General features: G+C 37.7%; 1 protein-coding gene across 2 annotated transcripts; it reads left to right on the top strand.

The window, feature by feature from the left end:
- The first annotated feature begins 3,116 nt into the window (after positions 1–3,116).
- On the top strand, positions 3,117–14,396 carry LOC131432729 (lysosomal alpha-glucosidase-like). Of its 2 annotated transcripts, none has more exons than XM_058599204.1 (4): positions 3,117–3,523; positions 11,498–12,116; positions 12,174–13,798; positions 13,853–14,396. In XM_058599204.1, the coding sequence occupies exons 1-4, from the start codon at positions 3,479–3,481 to the stop codon at positions 14,081–14,083; spliced, it is 2,520 nt and encodes an 839-aa protein (XP_058455187.1). In that variant the 5' UTR covers positions 3,117–3,478; the 3' UTR covers positions 14,084–14,396. The 2 variants fall into 2 exon arrangements, with proteins under 2 accessions (XP_058455187.1, XP_058455186.1); XM_058599203.1 differs by having other exon boundaries at positions 11,385–12,116.
- The last annotated feature ends 547 nt before the right edge of the window (positions 14,397–14,943 follow it).

The following is a 14,943-nucleotide window of genomic DNA, read 5'->3' as shown; positions in this document are numbered from 1 at the left end:
ATCGACTTACTTATCACGCTATACCATTATCGCTATAGTTTTATTTGACGAAGCTTTTCACTCGATATTATCATGAGATGGGAAACGTTACGTTAAAATTAAGCTATTTTATAGAAATTATGAATGTTGAAACCGTTATAAGGATTAAATTCTTGCGGTAAACGACTAAGGATGCGTTACTTCTAGGGAAGTTATAGATGTTACGAAGTATTTTATATTTCGCTCTTTTGTAATTTATAGGTATTACGAAGTGTTACATGCGTTACTTTTAGTAAGTTATAGGCTATTTTTACCTGGAGTTGTTAGCGGAATATATTCAATAGTTGAACTATTTATGTACCATTTAATTCCACTATTTCACTGTCACACTCATTACACTTTCACAAAGTCACTATACTTTAATGAAGCATAACAAACGTTACAATACTGATACGCGAATTTCGGAATGTTATTTACATCCTTCTTCAGTGTATCGGTTTTATAAGTTATAGGCGTTACGAATCGTTATATGCGTTACTTTCTAGTATGTTACAGGCGTTACGAAGCGTTACGAACGTTACTGTTTTGTAAGTTATAGGCGTTACGGAGCATTACTTTTTTGTAAGTTGTTACGTTACGAAGCGTTACTTTCATGCAAGTTAATAGCATTACGAAGCGTTACAAACGTTACTGTTTTGTAAGTTATAGGCGTTACGAAGCTTTGCTTTTTTGTAAGTTCGAGGCGTTACGAATCGTTATTTTTTTGTAAGTTGAAGGCATTACGCAGCGTTACATGCGTTACATTTTAGTAAATTATAGGCGTTACGAAGCGTTAAATGCGTTAGTTTATTGTTAGTTGTATGCGTTACGTGCGCTACTTTCTTATGAATTATAGGCGCTACGATGTGTAACATGCGTTACTTATTTGTAAGTTATAGGTGTTACGAAGCGTTACATACGTTACTTTAAATAAGTTTTAGGCGTTACGAAGCATTACATGTGTTACTCTTCTGTAAGTTATAAGAGTTACAAGTCGTTACTTTCGTAATTGTTTTTGAAAGATTTAGGTGATACAAAACGTTACATGTGTTACATTTTTAAAAGGTACATGGGTTTCGATGCGTTGCACCCGTTATGCTTCTGTAATTAAAATTAACACGATGACATATCTTAAACAAAAGCTTGTATCTAATTTTGTAATTTTTCTAATTGTGAAAGAAAATGAGCATAAATATTATACAAGTGAATTAATTGTTCTATTCAACCCATGAAGGAATCATTAGTTATGCTCTTGATATGAGAGTATTCACTAAATCGAAATGTTATTTCACATGATTCAACGGTTTCAATATTTTAAATATTACCGTCAGTCACGTACCCAGAGGAGGGAGGGGCCGAGAGGCTCTGCCCCATCCCGAAATCAGAAACAGAAACGAAAAAAAAATTGAGAAATATTATGGGGCTGTTGATCCTGTAGATTACACAGTGAGATGGAGGTTTTGAGAGTTACGTGATGGTCAAAACTCCACTGCCGATAAAACACGCAGCGGCAGGTCCTACGAAGCAGAAATTGTAGAGGACGACCGGAAAGAGGAAGTGTTCAACATGCCTTCGTTAAGCAAGATTCTGCAGATGAGAAAGATATCCTGCCGCTGGATTCCGCACATACTTATCTAGGGCTAGAAGACGAACGCAAGCGCACTTCGAGTACATGTTTGGCTGAATCCATTATTATACGCAAGAGAACAGAATGATTACATGAAAATAGATCGAAGTCGAGTGTTTCGAAGCGGCATGAGTGCCTCTTATGGCGTCTCAATGGGACGGAATGTCGGTTTTCTGGTATCGGCATAGTATACTTTTGGAGGACTACTGCTCAAAACGTTAATTTATCTCTAAGAAATTTATGTGGGTTTCGTTTTGGAATTTCAGTCCACTACGTCCGGAGCCTGAATCCGAAACCAGTGTAGCCAAAGTAAATTTGTACAACTATCTACTGATATGACCTTGAAAATTTAAAAGATATTTTCCGTTCTTCACGAATTGGCTGTGCTACTTTATGCAGTGAACTGTCATCATTTAAAGTAGGAATGTTAATGATCTCAGAATACATGGCATCATCACAAGTCTTGTGGATTGTGGAGCTATATAAATATTTTGAAGTTTTTGGACATGTGTTACAAAAATAACATGACAGTAAACGTAAAGAAATGTAATACAATAACCTTCTCTGGCACAGTCACCAATTTTATTTGAATAGTCCATAATGACAGTTCCAATGGAAAAGTTTAAAATGTCGGTAAAAGGCACACCGAGAATTAGGTACATAAGTAATCTTCATTAACATTTTTTTTATCTGAGGGCCCCTCCTGAAACGAAATCCTGAGTTCAGACCTGATTACAGGACTGCTCGAAGCGCCTCTACAGGAGAATTGCTACTTGGTGATTGCATTTTAAAGTAACCGTTAAATTTTTTACACAAATTGAAATCTCTACTTGGATGTCTGTTCTCTGTGATTGAAGTCTTGAGTTGTAGTGCAAGATTATGTAATAATATTAAAAATGTTATTTGGGATCACATTTAGATATCAGAGAGTTGTTATTTTAAATATTGGTTGCAGTCACATAGATAGTTGCATAGCGTTTCTACATGTGAAAGCCAAAACATGGGGGCGGTCAAAGCGTAATGGGTTTAGCTATAGTATTTATAATCAGAGTGATGACATCTCATTCGTAATGTTGGCAACAATTCAAAACATTTAAGTTAAATTGATGGCAGTTTTGTTAGCTTTACATTGTGTTTGACAGGCCGTTTGTTCGCATGGAACATAGCTGTCATTATAAACAAACAGCTTTAGTCACTCTGGTTATAGGTACTCTAGGTATAGCGATTGCCAATACCCATTCCATCAGAGCTCGATCAGACGAATGGCCTCAATGTTATAGCCTCTATCAACTAAACAAAAGTCTTTTACCGGTACATACAGTGATTCGTGATTTCCACTATTCAGGAGACGGTTAAATTATGCATTTCTTTCAAATTTCTTATCATTGACCTAGCTGAATGATAAGATAGCAAAGAAAGCTCACTAAACGGCAATCAATTAGTAGATTAGATACCCCATCGTTCAGTCGCCATCAGTCAATTGGAAATCAATGCTATATTATATTGTCACATTCGAACGCTCGATCAAGATTGTCACATCCGTTTTTTTTATGCGTGGGATAAACGAAGTATTTACAACCCCCGTCGTCTTTTTATGACGGAAGTGTGCACGGAAGTGATTAATTGAATTTTATTGCTGAGTGAAATAAGAAAACGCTGACTGATTCTTCGCTCCGGGGCTTGTGTTACCGTTCTGTTTTGCAATAAACTTGGATAAACAGTGGAAAGGAACCGCTTTTCAAGCGCGAAAGTTTTTATTCCGATCATTGACATTTATCTTGCCAGAATCGCAGTAGGTGATGCCACCGCCTCTAAGGCAACGCGACCAACCGGATGATGAAGTGCAACAGGAAGTTGATTTTCCCGAATTCGATAAAAGTTAGTAGAACTGTTCGTCGTCTGAAGTGATCTAATTTATTTTGGCTGAATCTATGTGAGTGTAGATTTGTAGTGCAACTCACGTAGCAAGCAAATCTTACTGACACTAAGGCCGTGAACCATCACGCGAAATATTTTAACTTTCAGTTAAAATTTGACAGTCGAGCAGTTATTTTTTATCGAATAGTTTTTTTTATACAAATTTTTATTCAGGACAATTCGCGTACAAGCTTTACGTGTCCGATTGAGTCATGTTTGGATTTCGTTGTCACCCTTTTTGTTTTCTTTGTTGTTCGCATTCTTGTGCTCATTGCTAGTTGCTGTAGATGTGTCTTGTTATATATTGATTGCAGTTGCCAGTTGGATTGATGGTGAAAGCGTTTTTGAAACAGGAATACTGCGTTCACTAGTTAGGGCATATTCAGTAGTGTTCTAGTTCTAGATGCATTATTTATGTCAGTTACAAAATTTAAATCTGAATTTTATAACATGAAAAACTGGCAGCCCCAGCAGTGTTTTACTCGTGTTTCAAATATACAAAAAATAGAACGGCATCGTAGACCAGTTTCAAATTTGACAGAAGAACTGGTCGAATAAATAAAGCTAGAACGGCTTGCTGAGGATATGTTTGTTCCATTTTCGGCTCTATTATAGATCTTCTATATAGAACTGCTAGCTGCTGAATTTGTTCTTACCGTTGTTGAACGGTTGATCTTGTCTTTGGTTCAAGACGTCTTTTTCGCAGTGTCAATGCAGGGTTGATCGCAGTGAACAGGTTGTTCACAAAACTGGAATGTAATCAGCCGATTCTCGTAGGTAACCAGCATTTTACAAGGATATCTTCCGCCTTGACCACAAATGATGTAAGATGGAATTGCCCTATGTAGTCGCATACATACCACTTGCACGCCATTCCGAATACCAGGGAAAAAAATTCTGCCACTCATTTTTTTTCCAATGGAAAGAATTTCTCGGTACCGCGACATATTTTCATGAACATATTGATCGCTGACGTGCGGGAGGAGGTCATGTTTACACACTTCTATGACACCATCCACCTCGTACACAGGGATTTTGTATTGAAGGGCTGAGGCCAGTGTGTTTTAGGATGTTTTAGAGAGCTATTTTCACGCTTCAAATCTGATTTTCTCAGAAACGGTTAGGAATATGAAAAACCAACCGACAATCTCTTAGAAAATTAGTTTAGATTATTCTGTGAGAATTTCAGAATGATTCATTGACTTTAGCGGTCGGGAAAGTCTTTTTTTCTGAAGGAAGAATTGCATAGCTGAAAACGCCGTCTTTCAACTTGTTCATTGAATATCTTGCCTTCAAAAGCATCGATCAAAAGTCTATTCTGACAATGGTCCGTATGAATAAAATGTAGTAAAGTCTGTTGCTTGTAGTATCTTCTCAAAAACATAGTCCACAGAGTAAAACACGTTTGGTTTGGTTTTAATTTTTCTACTTCACTTCATCAGCAAACACACGAGTAGCAACCTGTGGAGCTACCTACCGAAAAATTGTAGTAAATACTACATGTTCGAACGTTGTTGTGTAGTAAAGTCTCTGCTTTTGACAGGAACGTGATCCACATGTAGCATTTACTACCGAAATTCAAGCATGCTACGTTTTATTCATACGGCCCAATGTCTAGATAATTTAATTTAGATGCGATTAGTGCATAAAAACATATATGTTGTCGCGATAAAAATGAAGTGAATGATATTTTTGTGAAGGTAAGTCGATTTTTATGGCGGCGCCATTTTTTCTGCTCCAGTTTCCTGGTAAGGTAACGAAACATGAGAGATAAATAAAAACGGCTCAGCAAGGCTGTCAAACAAGCAGTAGCTTTATTGGATGCAAACACATTTTATGCAAACTTGTAACCGAAAATATCGAAGCTTGTCTGGTCACCCGGCTCATCGAGAGTCATTTTGCACATATGCGAGAGAGCATGGAGAGAAATATAATACTCATAGCGAGACACGTGGTCGATTCAAGCTTATACGCAAAAATCCTAGCCTCAACCCTTAATGTTGTCATACTCGACACTGTGCATCTGATCATGAGCATGATTATTTTTGACAGATCGATGGTTATTTTCCGACACTGGAAAAAATCTTGCAATGAAAATTCTAATATTAATTCTTTAGTTGAAATTATTTCCAGTGGAAAATAAACCCAATCAAATGGGTTGAAATACAATCATTTTAAGGCCGAAGACCATCTCGCGAATTATTTTAGCTTTTAGTTAAAATTTGACAGTCGAGCAGTTATTTTTTGTCGAGTAGTTAAGTTTAACTAAAACTGCGGCAAATTTAAAAGTTCGACGAACGGAAAGTTATTTGGGGTTATTTTGCACTGAAACTAAATATGCAAAACAGAGAACGTGAGAAGAACTTGGAGAACAATTTATGTCGTTTGATAATGTATTGAAAGTTTCTTTTAGGGTATTTTCTTTGACTGAAGGTATGAAAAGAAATTATACAGAAGAAAGTTTTAGTTAAGATCTGAAATTAGATAGCAATGGAACTGACGAAGATTAACATGCTTTTGAGCAGGGTTATTTTTAACAACGATAAAATAACTGCTTGACTGTCAAATTGTCAAATTGTCACTAAAAGTTATAATAATTTCCGAGATAGTCCACATCAGAGTTGCAAATTGTCAGTCATGTCAAATGACTTTGACAGACTGACTAAAATCATCGTCAACTGTAATTGGTACGGTCAAAGTGTCTGTCAAATGAACGGCTGAAAGCAAAAGTCGGATAAGTGCAACTTAGTTTGGGAAAACCGTTCAAGTATTTTTGAATGCAAAAATCGGATAAAAACATTGACAGCATAATATCAAAATTCCCAAAAAGTCAAAATAGTCCCAGAAAGTTGATTTTTCCAAAAAAATTTTTTTTCAGATGACACTAAATCTCGACGTTTCATGCAGTTTTGAGACTTTTGGTATCAAAAAAATTTCGATTTTGGAAATTTCATGTACTCTCCCCTATAGTGATTTATTAAGATTGAAAATTTTCAAAACTTTACCGCCGAGCAGCACCCCTTACGCATGTCCGATTTAGCTCAAATTTTGCATGAGGGCTTTTTTCGAGGTGCTTAAACTTTTGAGAACTAGCTTTACGAAAATAGAGGTGATCCCAAAATTTTGGCACCCTTATATATAAGAGCGGTGAAAATCAACGTGTTTTGTCGGTTACGTCACTTATACAATCATATCTCCGGAACCAAAAGTCACAGCCATTTGGTCTTCGAACTTGATCAATGGCCCGACAGTAGCTTTCAAACGAGCCTAAGTTTATTGAAATCGGTTCAGCCATCTCTTAGAAAATTGAGCGGTGAAAATATCTTCGAGAAGTGCACACACATATACACACACAGACATGTTCCGATCTCGTCGAACTGAGTCGAATGGTATATAACACTATGGGTCTCCGAGGCTCCGTTGGAAAGTCGGTTTTTACAGTAATTCTAATACCTTTCTATAGAGAAAGGCAAAGATCCATGGGAGTACTGACGTAAACATAAATTGATAAAGTTCATTGTTTTTGCAAAAAGTCATCGGACTTCGGAGTTTATTGGTATAAATGATTTTAATTCAATGTCTATGCTGCTTGATTAATATTTGAACTCCTGCATGTTACCAGCTGCCTTACCAGTCTTTTTGAAGACCCTCCTCACGATTGCCCAGTCGAAGCTGAGGTCAATTTGGTAGATTGAGATTTTCCCCAACGAAATTTATACCCTTTTCCGCAAGCCAATTGAGAGTGTTTTTGGCATAGTGAGAAGACGCTAAATCCGGTCGAAACAGTGAAGGTGTACTATGCTTCTTATATAAAGGCAGCAATCTCTTCTGCAAACACTCAGATCAATAGATTTCTGCTTTATATTTCCGGTAGTCTAAAAAGTTGTTGACTTCAAACCACAGGAACATATTGCTTGCCATACCAGTACCTTTCGACCGAATTTCTCTACTTGAATCGACCTGTCCGAATCGCTCACATCCTCCCCAAGGACGATAGTAAAGTATTGTGGACCTGGACCTGGTTTTGAGTCCTCCTTTACATAAGTCTCATCGTCCATCAAAACGCATGCATCCGGACACTGCAAAATAGAGATGGTCGGGTCTCGGGTATTTTACCCGAAACCCGACCCGTACCCGTACCCGACGGGTTTTTGGTTGGGTCGGATAAAAATTTTTATTTCACTCGGGCACGGGTCGGGTTCGGGTAAAAAAATTTACTACTCACTCGGGTCGGCTCACTCCGACCATTTGTACTTCACATAGATATGTTTACACGTTGACGAGAATTTTTTATTGCAAAACAGTTCTTCCGAAAAATAAACAATTTGATTGACATTCGCGCCTAGGACCAGACCTGACAACTGGCATTTTTTCCGGAAAAAAACATTTCTTTTCTTCATTTAAAAAAAACAATCAATCATAGTTACGTGAAAAGTTATGTGAATATTTTCCACCCTACTTTTTTATAACATATTTAATAAGACACACTGCACTGAAATGAAAATCTTATTTATAATCATTAGATTTGTCATATGAATCATATGCATAATATAATTTATAGAAGTTATATGCAGACTTATACTCTTTATTTAAAGTGTACGTTAAACCTAAATAGACGTTACCACAATGAAAGTTAAAAGAATATCCCATATAATGTATATAAAAATCCGATGAAACCTAACTCGTTACATAATTTATATTCATTGGATATGTCTTATGAATTGTACGCAGATGGTATTTCACAAAAGACATATGACAACTTATGACCTTTAATGGAACTTATGAATTCAAATGATGTTCAATAAATTTTGTATATTCATAATCTTTATGATATTGATAAAAATACCATATACAAGTTATGCGAAAAGTCAATAAAACTTAAGCCAATATAATTTAATATTTAACATTTCATTCAATTAGGATATGCCCTAACGGATTATGAAATAAATACCCGGTACGTCTCATTTAAGAGGATTTATATTATTTATTTATAGTTTCGGGATCCTACTTCTCCTTCGCAAATATCAGGAGGTGCTCCCTTACAAAACTAACGACTAGGGTAACAGAGGTATTTTGGCCCACTTTAGGATTGATTTTATTTTGGCCCACTTTGTAAAATTATCCACCAAATGTTGCAATATCTTTGAAAAACCCTTCCGCAATAGGTAGTTTAATGTGATTAGCTTCAAATTGATGCAGCATGAGTTACTTAACATCGATTAAATCCATAAAGTTTAAAAGGTGGGCCAAAATATATGAAGTGGCCAAAATACCTCTGTTACCCTAGTATAGCTCAAATCCTCGATAAAAGAAGTAGTTTCCGATTCGTTGTGCATCTGATTCGTCTGGTAACAGTAAATATCCGATGAAATCAGCCAGTTCCAAAGAAGTAAGTGTAGTTGAAATATAACAATAAATTTTCATTATGAAACTTTTTACATACGAAAAATATAACAAGTGTTTGATAAGACAATTATTTTTATTGTTTTTGATTCCCTTAAGCACCATTATCCCGGCATTTTAATTAATTTGAATCTTATATGTATAACTTATTCAATAAAATAGCAAGCATTTGATCTATTTAACTGATATATAGAACTGGGATGACCTCCACCAAAAGTTATATATAGATGTTATGAAACCAGTCATATGGTATAGATACCTATCTATATTAATTCGAAGTGAATATAATATGCGCTTCATAAATTGTTTCAATGTATGTTGTGTGGATATCTAGTAATGGTTATAGAGCGCGCCAATAAATTTGACTCAGACTGGAAATTTCATTCGTTATATGAAAATCTTGTAAAAATAACGTTACGAAGAGTTTTATGTTTCATAAGATTATCTTATATATTTGACATGATGTTGAATACACTTTGTAGCTATCAATGGAAATGCTAATACTGAAAAATCATTAGAATATCATATAATGTGAAAATTAGAATTTAGCTCAGTGTGCCTTAGCTCTAAAATGTTGCAGTCAGACCCTACGTTTCACGTACTGTTTAATGCACAATCCAGTAAAAATTATTTGATTTTATATAAAATGTAGTGTAGTACTACTCATATCACATTCAGATACCAGAAAACTGTTATTTTCAATATTGGTTGGAGATTTTCAAAATTTTCATACAAATCATTAGGATTCTAACCATAAAAATATGAACATTAATTTCAGAAAATCTTCATAGAAGTTCTTCTTATTTTTCACTTCTGGGTGGTGTCACCTCACTTGAAATGACACCGATTGATGGCACAGCAGATTGGGCTATATTGCCAGATAACTTTCGTTTCTTTTCACTGGAATACAAGTGAAAATCTCGATGCGTGACAATGTTTGTTGACATTTGTAAATAAGTATAAAGTACCAAAGACATTGGAAATCTATTCATGCTTCACAGTGTATTTATATGTTTAAATGTAAACAAGCATTTTAATGTATTTTACTTACCAACTAGAGCCTGATACGGCTCACTATCTAAAACTCTTTATTTTTTCTATTCTGAAATTTGCTAAAATTTTTACTACTCACTCGGGTTGGGTACGGGTACGGGTAATTTTTAATCGGGTACGGGTAAAATTTTTTATTTTTTATCGGGTACGGGTAATTTTTCAAATTTTTTATCGGGTACGGGTAAATTTTTTTGCTGATCACTCGGGTACGGGTCGGGTTCGGGTATAAGAATTTCTATACCCGACCATCTCTACTGCAAAAGACGCGAATACAATTTCCGGGTCCTACTCACTTCTTCTGTTCAACACTTTGTTTCGAGATTTTCTGTTTCTTGTAGGTCTTCAGGTGGTTTCACCTCTTGATATGCTGGATAATTCCGACACTCGTTCCTGGTTTTTGGGCCAAATCGCGTATTGACATTGATTTGTTCTTCATGATTAGAGATGCCACTTTCTGGTTCAGTTTCGGGTTGGAAGAAACCGGGTTTTCTGCCTCTTTATGGTAGTTCATCCAAAGAATAGTGTTCCCTAAACTTATTAATGATGGTTTTAGCACTAGCATGATGAATTCCAAACCGCTTCGCCAATTTTAGCATAGTAATACCCTTATCACTTAGCCAGAATCTTCACTTCCTTTTCAATACGTGACATTTTGAAAACGCAAAATTTCAAGCGCACAAACAAGTAAACAAACGAAAGCTGACAGCCAAACGCACAGCATGCTGTGATCTAAGCATAAACTCCCTTAACAAATCCATGGGTACAACACAAATGTGTGTGGATAGCTTATTTTCGATACACTCCTTATTCAGAAAGTGTTTTGAATTCACTCCATATTTTCTGCAAAGTACAGTTTTTATTATTTGTTCGTAACTATTACTGTTTTTCTAAAAACTCCTTCCTTTATTGGAAGTCACATGGACTTTACTATTTTTGACTACCGATGGTATCTCGTGGCGTCGCACCACCGGGCCACTTCTCGCGAATTACTCGAATTTCTAACGCACTATCCGCGAATCAACGTGCTTACACGTACACGTTGAGAGCTCCACCGGAAGTTTTCTAAAAACTTTCGAAGTAGTCTTCGTTCACAGAGTTCTTCAAAATTAACGAACATATGGCAATGCAAGAAGCTACGTTGCTTCCAAAAAGGTTTCTTTGGGTCTTCTCGAAAATGTCCGAATTAGAGTATGCAATCATTTTGCTTGATTAGGTACTAAGAAAAAGCTTCCAGAAATTTAGTGCTCAATGACAACCCATTAGTTGTACCAAATATCAGCCAAAACGCACAAAATTAGCCAAAACATCTTAAGTCTTCGGATTTGCTGAATCAGTTAATTTTAATTCTTCATCTGCAATATTTTAGGACCCGCCTTCATCCACGTGTTGCTGCTGAACAAGACGATCCGGCTGTTCTTCATACTAGCCGCTGCAGCGGTAGTAATTCCGGCCTTTGCTTACTTGTTCTTCTTCTCGCAGGAAATTGGTCACGAGCCTAAGCAGCAATTGATGGGAACCTGCGGGCATCCAACCTTGTACCACATCCAGTGTGGTTTCGTCAACATTTCGAAGGAAGAATGTCACTTCTTGGGTTGCTGCTACACTAGCCTCGCTACCTGCTATCACTCACTTCCATCCGAGTACCAGTATCAGCTAGAAGATGAGTGGTTTGATGGAGCAATGCTGACACCGTCTCGCAATCTAACTCCATACCACAAACCATCGACCGGAAAGATTCGAGTTCACCTAGGAGTGGCCCAAAATACTCGACTTCAGCTTTCTCTGGACACGGTTTCACAAGACAAAGCTCAGCAGCAATCTAACGCTAATCCTATCAGCATTATTGAAACTGACACGCTTCAAGCTCAAATCTACTCTCCAACTTTTTTCGTAGAGGTCAAACGCAAGGTCAATAACGAAATCATTTTCTCGACGGCCCGTGGGCCCCTCGTCGTGACAAACGATTTCATCGAGTGGACGCTTCATCTGGGTGTGGACATATTGTTTGGATTGGGTTATGCGGTTCTTGAGACCGGCAAGAAATATATGCTCCTGAACAATCAGAACTCATCGTCAGTTCCGGTTATCATGGGTTACAGTAAGTGAAATTTCAAATCTCAACTAAACAAAACCAATTTTCCATCCGAAAATTTAGACAGCAAAACCAATCAATTCAATGGGATCGTGTTCAGCACTCCCGGTATGACAGAGATAGAAATCGTCCGCTCACGGTTGATCATTATTCGTAGCCAGTTTGCGGGAAGGTTTGAATTGGAGCTGCTACCGGGACCGAACCCATCGGATCTGCATCGTCAACTTAAAGTGATCTCTCACAACCAATACATTCCACCGTTTTGGTCCTATGGGGTACATGTTTGCGACGAATCACCGAATGTCACCTTGACGACTATCCATAGGGATATCGAAACGTTGCTTAACACAAGCATTATGTTTGATTCACACTGCCTCAAAGATGATCTATTTTGGCTATCCAGTAGTATGGCGATTACGGCTGAATTGGAAGAAGTAATTCAATTACTTTCCGGCAACGGTAAGCGATTTTTACCGTCCATTGTAATGGTTCTGGAGCCCACCGGAAATGCAGTACACACAAGTGCCAAATCTTTCGGACTACTGTTGAGAAGTGCTCGCAACATTGTTCCCCACCGGGGACGTGTCCGAAATCGGACCGCAGTGTACGTTGACTGGCGTACTAAGCGACCTGAGTTGAGCAAATGGCTGGAGCAAACATGGATCAGGGTAACCAACTTGAACGCTTCCGGGTATAGCTTGAAGGAGGGCGCACTCCGAGACGATGGAAATAAAACTTTTCCTGGTCAGAATCAACTAACATATCTTCCAGATGGGTTAAACTGTTCACTCAACGATTTAATACGATGGGATACCAAACTTTCCGATAGTATGGAGATGGTGATCAAAAGTCAGAATCTACTAGGACCTGCAATGGTACGAGTTGTTCAACAGCAGTTGGAAGGAACGGAAGGGTTGTTAATTACAGGAACGCATAACATTCATACCAAAGCAGCAATTCTAGCGCAGAACGTCTCAGCAACGTGGATATCCCTGCGAAATGAAGTCAACCGTGCGATTGGACTCTCTCTGGCCGGAATAAGTTTTATCGGAACACCTATCTGCGGTAATTCAGGTGATAATGTGACAGAAGAACTGTGCATTCGGTGGTACCAGTTTGGTTCGCTTTTACCACTTTTCAAAGTGACAGCAGATCGAACTCCGAACCAGTTCAGTCGGTTTGCACAGAGAATCATGCAGTCTGCGATTCGGAAACGCTACTCTCTCGTGGAATATCTCAACACACTGATCCTTACCGATTCAGCGTATTTGCGACCGATGTTCCATCACTACGACGAGGCTCGTAATTTTACCGCTGAACTCTGGGAACAATTTATGGTCGGTAATGCATTACTTGTGGCCCCCGTATTGCTACCGCAAATGGCCCAAATAGACATCTACTTTCCGGAAAGTTTCTATGAACTGTGGTCAGGTGAGGAACTACCGACCAACGACGTGCTGCACTATGCAGTGGTAGAGTCCGATTTACCACTGTTTCTTAGACCGGGATGTCTTATTGGTCTAAGAGACATCTCCGAGAATGTTTTGACCGTGGATGAAGCAAGACTACAGCCGATGTATTTAGTCGGAGCGTTCGGATGCAATGCCCGCAAAAGTAGATGCGACTCCACCGGAAAGGTGCTGTTTGTCCATGGGTTTGAGTTGAAGTTTACTGCCGTGTTGGAAGAGGTTAGACTGATCAATGTGGTCCGTAATCACATTTCAATTATTTATATTTTTTAGGAGCTCGTGGTTCGAATTCACTTAACACTGGATGATGCAAATTTGATGAATCTGGCTTGTTCTGCTTCGGATAAAACACTATCCGGGGATGTGACGTATATTCAGTTATATGGACATCCCAACAATTCCGAGCCGCTAGTGCAGGATTTAAATTACGACATTTGTGAATTCGGAATGAATGAAGAAGAAAGAATCTATCACTTCACGAATGCTTATAGGGAAACATTCTGAATGCATTGAAAGCAGATAATAAAACGATTTTTCTTTATTTCTGAGAATTAACATTTATTCAGTTTTATAAAAATTTGAGAGTAGTGGAAACTAAATATAAACATTTTGACACTGTTCTGTCGAATGGTGATATCAAATGATTACGTACGAAAGGCTCAGTGAGTATGTCTTGTAGCAATTCAAGAATCATGAGTTGAAACTGTAAAAAGAGCCGATTCAAAGTAATGGATAATTTATACCTTCCGGTTTGAGCTGCATGATCCAAATAAATGCAAATTCGTTGTACAAATAAATGAGAGGTTAGCCGCAAAAACCATGTATCCAATCCATTTGTAATCAAAATCCTATTGACAATAAGAAGCAAATCCGGGTTGGCAGTTCAATCCATAGGACACTGGTCTTACAAGCCAGTTGTCGTATGTTCGAGCCCCGAACAGGACGAATTCTTAGTGTCAGAAGGATCGCCGTAGTAGCAAGCCATGCAATGATAATGTACGCTATGAATCAACTGTGAAGTCTGTTGGGATAGAAATGCCAAATTCCGCAAAAGGAATGTAATGCCAAGACTTTGCTCTGACACTCCTTTTTATTGGTCTCATTTTCCGACACTCCTTTTATCAGTCTCATCTTCCGAATCTCCAACCTTCATTCAACATTAATTTTCTTTCTCCCATCTTAAATCTCGTATCTTTAATTATGATGAGTCGATCTTTCAAACTAAACTATTTGAAATACTTGCGACCAATGCCTCTGCCTACTATGACTTCCTGTCAAGTAGAAGTAAATTATTTCAACTACAATTCGAGATCGATTTTTTTTGAGAATCGCAGTAGGCGGGTGTGTCTGACAATAATTTTTCC

Source organism: Malaya genurostris, chromosome 2, assembly GCF_030247185.1.
Source record: "Malaya genurostris strain Urasoe2022 chromosome 2, Malgen_1.1, whole genome shotgun sequence".
Lineage (NCBI taxonomy): Eukaryota > Metazoa > Arthropoda > Insecta > Diptera > Culicidae > Malaya > Malaya genurostris.
The sequence above is the reverse complement of the archived record's forward strand: the minus strand, read 5'-3'. Positions and strand labels throughout refer to the sequence as shown.